We start from the raw sequence: 8018 nt of genomic DNA, 5'->3' as shown, positions 1-8018 counted from the left end.
AGATGTTCTACGATGAGGAGACGCTGAGCCGCCCGCTGTCTGTGGCCTTCATCGCCCCCAGCGTCACCACCTACATCGGCCTCAACCCGGGTACGTACATACGGACGGGAGGGCAAGGCCTAACCCTGCGGGGGGGGGGGGGGGGTAATAATGTCCCCAGGGGTTGGTGGGCGGGGGGGGAGGGGGGGGGAAAGAAAGAAAGGGATTCTGTTCCCAGTGGGAGTTGGCGATCCCAGCGTGTGGGCAGCAGTAGTGTTGCTGCCTCACAGCGCCAGAGACCCGGGGTCCATCCTGACTACAGGTGCTGTCTGTACAACGTTTGTACGTTCTCCCTGTGACCTGCGTGGGTTTTCTCCGGGTGCTCCAGTTTCCTCCCACACTCCAAATACGTGCAGGTTTATAGGTTAATTGGCTTCAGTAAAACAATTGTAAATTGCCCCTGGTGTGTGTCGGATAGTGTCAGCGTGCAGGGCTCGCTGGGCGGTGCGGACTCGGTGGGCCGAAGGGCCTGTTTCCGCGCTGTATCTCTAAACTAGACTAAGACGCGGGTGTGCATTGGTGGTTGGCGTGTGACATGGTTCAAGAGTCAGGAAGTGTTTTATCATCATATGTCCTGAGACGGAACAATGACATTCTTACAGCAGCAGCAGCACCACGGCCATGTAAACACCTGCAGAATGAGCCGCAGGTGCTGGCTTACACCGAAGATAAACACAGAGTGCTGGAGTAACTCAGCGGGACAGGCAGCATCTCTGGAGAGAAGGAATGGGCAACGTTTTGGGTCGAGACCCTTCAGTTTAAATGTTTAGTTGAGTTGAGTTTGCTTTAGTTTATTGTCATGTGTACCGAGGTACAGTGAACAGCTTTTGTTGCCTCACCCATTCCTTCTCTCCAGAGCTGCTGCCTGAGCCGCTGAGTTACGCCAGCACTCTGTGTCTATCGTCTAAACACAGTACTCTGTAAAAGCTGTAATGAGCAGTATAGACAGGTCAGAGTGTATAAGCCGCACAGTGATGGTGAGAGTGGGCAGTGTTGTATGTACTGCGTGTACCATGTTGATGTGTTGTATGATGCAGGGTACCATGTGGTACCATGTGTACAAGCGTGATGGTGCCGTGTTGTATGTTGCAGGGTACCACGTGTACCATGTTGACGTGTTGTATGTTGCAGGGTACCGTGTGTACAAACATGATGGTGCCATGTTGTATGTTGCAGGGTACCGCGTGTAGCATGTTGGCGTGTTGTATGTTGCAGGGTACTGCGTGTACCATGTTGACGTGTTGTATGTTGCAGGGTGCCGCGTGTACGAGCGTGACGGTCCCGTGTTGTATGTTGCAGGGTACTGCGTGTAGCATGTTGACGTGTTGTATGTTGCAGGGTACCGCGTGTAGCATGTTGATGTGTGTTGTATGTTGCAGGGTACCGCGTGTAGCATGTTGACGTGTTGTATGTTGCAGGGTACTGCGTGTAGCATGTTGATGTGTTGTATGTTGCAGGGTACCGCGTGTAACATGTTGACGTGTGTTGTATGTTGCAGGGTACAGCGTGTAGCATGTTGACATGTGTTGTATGTTGCAGGGTACCGCGTGTAACATGTTGACGTGTGTTGTATGTTGCAGGGTACCGTGTGTACGAGGTTGACGGTGATTACCGGGGCAGCTCCGGCCTGGTGCTTGACCACGAGACATTCATCCTGAACCTGACGGAGGCCAATGGCAGTGGCCGTGCCGCCTGGAGCTCCCTGTACCGGCTACGGCAGAGTTACGGCATGGCCACCGCCTTCCCCGCTGACTTCCAGCGGCTGCTGAGCCGCCTGTACAAGGACCAGCGCCTCTTCGACCGTTACTGGTACCTGCGGCACAAGGGGAGTGCTGCACTGCCGTGCCTCACCGAGTGCCGGGCTGCCGTGCTCTGTGCCCTGCGTACCGGCCGTGCCGACGACCCCCAGCTGTGCCGGGACCTGCCCCCTGACCTGCCCTACTCCCAACTCCACCGGCATCGGCCCCCCCCCATGTGCTGACACCCACAGAACCGCACAGAAACTCACAGAGCCTACCAGAATCTACTAGAGCCTCCCGGAGAAAGGAGCGCTGGTCATATACGCGTGCTAGCTTGCTTAGAAACATAGAAAATAGGTGCCGGAGGAGACCATTCGGCCCTTCGAGCCAGAACCACCATTCAATATGATCATGGCTGATCATCCACAATTAGTACCCCGTTCCTGCCTTCTCCCCATATCCCTTGATTCCTTCAGCCCTAAGAGCTAAATCTAACTCTCTCTTGAACACATCCAGTGAATGGGCTGGTCATGCGTGTGCCACCTGGTCATACACCCAGTCAGTGCATGGTCCGGCCACTGCCCACGCTACACAGCCCGGACACTCTCTGTGCCTCTGCTGACCAGTGGCAGTGCTCCCGGCCTCAGGGCCACCCCCCCCCCCCCACAACACAGAGCCTGCTTCATCCCAGATCCCCCACGAGACCCTCCCCCATGAGACCCTCCCCTTCCGGGACCCTCCCCCTCTGGGATCATCCCCTCTGGGAGCCTCGCCCACGGGACCCTCCCCCATGGGACCCATCCCCTCTGAGACCCTCCCCCTCCCGTGTAGAGGGGGCTTCACTCTGTGTCTCACCCCACCAGTGTGTGATGGGTGTGAAGGAATAGGAGCAGAATTAGGGCCATTCGGCCCATCAAGTCTACTCTGCCATTCAATCACGGCTGATCTATCTCTCCCACCAACCGCATTCTCCTGCCTTCTCCCCATAACCCCTGACACCCGTACTAATCAAGAATCTATCTATCTCTGCCTTAAATGTATCCACTGACTTGTGGCCTCCACAGCCTTCTGTGGCAAAGGATTGCACAGACTCACCGCCGTCGGACTGGGACGGGGTGGAGGAGCGTGACCCTGACCCTGACCCTGACCCTGGGGGCAGTGTGTGGGACGGGGTGGAGGAGCGTGACCCTTGACCCTGGGGGCAGTGTGTGGGACGGGGTGGGGGCTAGCGTTGCTCCACTTTCCCCACACTCCAAGCCCCCATGCCTGTGTTTGTTCTGTCTCTGTGGCGCCTGCACTGATGCGATTCACTTTAATGAGCGTGAAAGCTTGCCAATGATGGCGGCCTGAAGTGGGGTGGTCCGGTGGGGGAGCGGAGCCCCTGGGCTGATGTGAATTCCTGCTGTAATGGTCTGTATTATGATGGAACCTTGTAGCTCGGGCTGCTGCAATAAACATGGTGTGCCTCTCTCCCTCTGCCTCAATATGATTCATTCTCTCCACGTCTGGGCCCGAGCTCAGAGACAACAGCAGCCTGGGACTGTCACCCCCACTGCCTCTCCCACACAGCCCTGGGCTGGAGTCTTGACAGCAACAGCCTTACACAGTGGCATCTATTCAGCTCACCGCCTCTGTCAGAGGGAAGTACACAGGTTCCCCTCCGAGCAGTCCTGGGCTGGACACTGAACAACAGGCTGGGATCGTGGCATTCACAAGTAACATAGGAGTAGAATCAGGCCATTCGGCCCATCGAGTCCACTCCGCCATTCAATCATGGCTGATCTATCTTTGCCTCCCATTCTCCCCATAACCCTCGATGCCCATTCTAATCAAGAATGTGTCTATCTCTGCCTTAAAAATATCCACTGACGAGCCATTATACACTGCATTGAATCACCTCACGATGTCTTTCCGCCAGCACTTTGGTGGCCATTGTGTGTCTGAATTGTAGGCGGTTTCTTCAGGAACTAGCAGATGTAAACAAGAACCCACTACTAGTAGAAACACAGAGTGCTGGAGTAACTCAGCGGGTCAGGCAGCATCTGTGGAGAACATGGATAGGTGACGTTTCACAGAGTGCTGGAGTAACTCAGCGGGTCAGGCAGCATCTGTGGAGAACATGGATAGGTGACGTGTAGGGTCAGGATCTTTCTTCAGACTGAGTCGGGAGGCAACAAAACATAGAAAGTACATTGAAAAAAATTAAAGATTTGCAAAAAGCAACGATGGTCAAGGAATGGTGGAGCCAACAATGGTGCAGTGTTGGCTGTGGAGAAGGTGACGAGTGATACAGTGAACCTCAGCAGACGACAGTGAAACTGGCAGATGACTAGGGTGGGGGAGGGATGGAGAGAGAGAGGGAAAACAGATAACTTGAAATTGGAGAAATCAATATTCATACCGCTGGGGTGTAAGTTGCCCATGCAAAATATGAGGTGCTGCTCCTCCAATTTGCATTTGGCCTCACTCTGACAGTGGAGGAGGCCCTGGACAGAAAGGTCAGTGTGGGAATGGAAAGGGGAGATAGTAGCTGGGTCTACACCTGACGGTGAGTCATTTAACAGCGAGGGAGAGTTCAGGACCAATGGGCCCGGATGGCAAGTGCAGGAGATCTTAGACAAGCCATTGAAACAGTTCCATTTATTTAAGGTGGCGCAGCGGGTGGAGCTGCTGCCTCACAGCACCAGAGACCTAGGTTCCATCCTGACTACGGGTACTGTCTGTACGGAGTTTGCTCCTTCTCCCTGTGACTGCGTGAGATTTTTCCAGGTGCTCCGGTTTCCTCCCACACTCCGAAGACGTACAAGCTAAATAAATTAATTGAAAATTGTCCCTAGTGTGTAGGACTGAACTAGTGTGGGGGACCATTGGTCGGTGCGGACTTGGTGGGCTGAAGGGCCTGGGGACATCTGCATTAGACCCTGCGGAGTTATCTACCTTTGTGTGTGCTCAGATATTAGTTTAGTTTATTGTGACGTGTACCGAGGTACAGAGAAAAGCTTTTGTTGCGTGCTAACCAGTCAGCGGAAAGACAACACATGATTACAATCGATCCATTCACAGTGTACAGATACATGATAAGGGAATAGCGTTTAGTGCACGGTAAAGCCAGCAAAGACCGATCAAGGATAGTCTTGAGGGTCACCAGAGAGATGAGAGTTCTGCTCTCTGGTAGATAGAGACATCTAATACCTCATTCTTTTCAATGGTAACGTGATCTGGAATCACCAGCACAACTGCTCCCCACCCAAGACCTTCTCCTTGGTGAATACAAATGTATATTGTTCATTGACAATAGGTGCAGGAGTAGGCCCTTCGAGCCAGCACTGCCATTCAATGTGATCATCCCCAATCAGTACCCCCCTGCCTTCTCCCCATATCCCTGACTCTGCTAATTTTAAAGCCCTATCCAGCTCTCTCTTGAAAGTATCCAGAGAACCGGCGAATTCCACAGACTCATCACTCTCTGTGAGAAAAAGTGTTTCCTCATCTCCATTCTAAACCCTTATTCTTAAACTGGTTCTGGAGTCCCCCTGGTTCTGGACTCCCCCAACATCAGGAACATGTTTCCTGCCTCTAAACCGTGTCCAAACCATTAATAATCTTATATGTTCATTGAGCACCTCACCATATCTGACTGTGTTGTGTCTCTAATCTTATTTAAAACATAGGCAAATTGTACAGAACTCTGAAAACGGGACACTCCTCAGAAGGAGAGTTTCAGAGCAACACACAGCAAGGAACAGGCCCTTTGGCCCACAGGATCCACACTGGCCCAGATGCCCGTCTCTGCTAGTCACCATTCACGTGCATTTGGTCCACGTCCCATTGAATATTTCCTGTTCATGTGGAGAAAATAAATGGGGAAGGGTATGATTCAAAATGCAATGAGGGACTTTAAAACATCAGCAGCAAATAAGATGAAGGAAAATCTGAAGGATTTGTGTTTGTATATTAAGAGCAAGCTGAAAGACAATGCGTGTGCAGTCAGATGTGGTGAGGTCTTCAATCAATAATTTACAATCATATTCACAGAAAACGTCTGTGATGGTGGAGATCAGTTGTGTTGGTGATTCCAGATCACGCTACCATTGAAAAGGAAGAGCTATTAGATGTCTGAGCGCACATTAAGGTGGATAACTCCCACTGATGAGGCAGCCTAGGTTGCTGGGGGAAGCAAAGGGGGGAGATTGCTGGGGTCTCGATGGAGATCGTCACTGGCCACAGGAGAGGTGCCGGGAGGAAGGCAAGTGGACCTTTACACACGGCCAGCAGGGTAGGTAACAGGAGCAGAATTAGGACATTCAGCCCATCATGTCTACTCCACCATTCAATCATGGCTGATCTATCTCTCCCTCCTAACCCCATTCTCCTGCCTTCTCCCCATAACCCCCGACACCCATTAACCCCAGGCCCCGCGGGCAGTCTAATCTCAGCGGGTCAGGAAAGGACTGGGAGAGACAGGCTAGTCTACCCTAGGATAGATGGGGGGCAGAGCACGTTGGAGTCGTTAAACTGAGATTCTTTACGCGAAAACGAAATGTGCTGACGAGGAAGTTTAAACCTCAACAACAAGGTCCTCGACCGGTCAACAAGGTTGATGCTGATGGGACCAAGGACAGACTGTGATCTGCAGCTGAAGCTGGGGACAGGGGCAGGCTTGTAGATGTCTGGAACCACAGCCCCCATTTCACAAGAATACCAACACTCATGAAAGCCACCGGTAATGGAGGCGTCGCTGCGATGGCGAGCTGACCTCTACATTACTGAGGCCGGGGGAGGGGAGGGGGCAGCTCTCGGGGACCTCCACAGACACCAGCCCGTCTCTGATCTCGTCACCCCTGGTTGTCTCCAACCTGCTTGTTCCTCAGCCCCGCACTGCCTGGCCTACCTCTCCCCAATATCCACAAACTGCCCGCCCTGGTAGACCCGCATTGTCCCTGCCCCACTCAACTCATCTCCACATACCTTGCCTCCTTCCCACCCCACGTTCACAAGTTATAGGAGTAGAATTAGGCCGTTCGGCCCATCGAGTCCACTCCGCCATTCAATCATGAATGATCGCTGCCTCCTAATCCCATGTTCCTGCCTTCTCCCCGTAACCTTGACACCCGTTCTAATCAAGAATTTATTGATCTCTGCCATAAAAATATCTAGACTTGGCCTCCACAGCCATCTGTGGCAATGAGTTCCACAGATTCACCACCCCCTGACTAAAGAAGTTCCTCCTCAGCTCCTTTCTATAAAAGCACCCTTTAATTCTGCGGCTGTGCCCTCTGGTCCTAGACTCTCCCACCATTGGAAACATCCTCTCCACATCCACTCTATCATTATTTGGTAAGTTTCAATGAGGTCCCCCTCATTCTTCTAAACTCCAGCGAGTACAGGCCCAGCGTCATCAAACGCTCCAACTTCCAACGTGATCCCACCACCAATCCCTTCTCTGCCCTGTTCCACCTTCCGCAGAGACCACTTTCTGGTTCACTCGGCCCTTCCCACCCAAACCACCCCCTCCCCAGTGCCTTCCCCTGCAACCACAGGAGATGCAACACCTGTCAATATACCTCCTCCCTCGACTCTGTCCAGGGACCTCGACAGTCCTTCCAGATGAGGCAGAGGTTCACTTGCACCTCATCTACTGCATCCGCTGCTCCTGGTGTCAGCTCCTGCACATGGGCAAGACCAAGTGTAGACACGGCCACCGTTTAGCTGAACACTTGCGTTCGGCCCGCCAAGATCTACTGGAAATCCAAAACGTCACCTATCCATGTTCTCCACAGATGCTGCCTGACCCGCTGCGTTACTCCAGCACTCTGTGAAACGTCACCTATCCATGTTCTCCACAGATGCTGCCTGACCCACTGAGTTACTCCAGCACTCTGTGAAACGTCACCTATCCATGTTCTCCACAGATGCTGCCTGACCCGCTGAGTTACTCCAGCATCTTGTGAAACGTCACCTATCCATGTTCTCCACAGATGCTGCCTGACCCGCTGAGTTACTCCAGCACTCTGTCTTATTGTGTATTAACCAGCATCTGCTGGTGTTAATGTGCGATGTTCTGTGTTCTGCTGCTGCTGTAGCCGAGGAAACAAGTCTGTTCACTAACCGTGAAGATTCCCAGCTGCTGTGAGCTTGATATTTCACCGATTCTTTTAATAAAACTGTTTTAACTGTTCGATGCATTAGTTGAAGCCACTGCGTGATTTTATACACCTCTATAAGATCAGCCCACATCAT

The 8018-nt window shown here is 52.5% G+C and overlaps 1 protein-coding gene across 1 annotated transcript in view; it reads left to right on the top strand.

The window, feature by feature from the left end:
- The window catches only part of smpd1 (sphingomyelin phosphodiesterase 1), a 20961-nt gene extending 17711 nt beyond the window's left edge, over positions 1-3250 (top strand). The window contains 2 exon segments of the mRNA XM_055637438.1: positions 1-90; positions 1620-3250. The exon segment at positions 1-90 is cut by the window's left edge and continues 56 nt beyond it. Of these exon segments, the coding sequence (XP_055493413.1) occupies positions 1-90; positions 1620-2020 (491 nt within the window). The 3' untranslated portion in view covers positions 2021-3250.
- The last annotated feature ends 4768 nt before the right edge of the window (positions 3251-8018 follow it).

The sequence above is a fragment of the Leucoraja erinacea genome, chromosome 6, assembly GCF_028641065.1.
Source record: "Leucoraja erinacea ecotype New England chromosome 6, Leri_hhj_1, whole genome shotgun sequence".
NCBI lineage: Eukaryota > Metazoa > Chordata > Chondrichthyes > Rajiformes > Rajidae > Leucoraja > Leucoraja erinaceus.
Note: the sequence above shows the minus strand (reverse complement) of the source record. Positions and strands in the feature narration are given on the sequence as shown.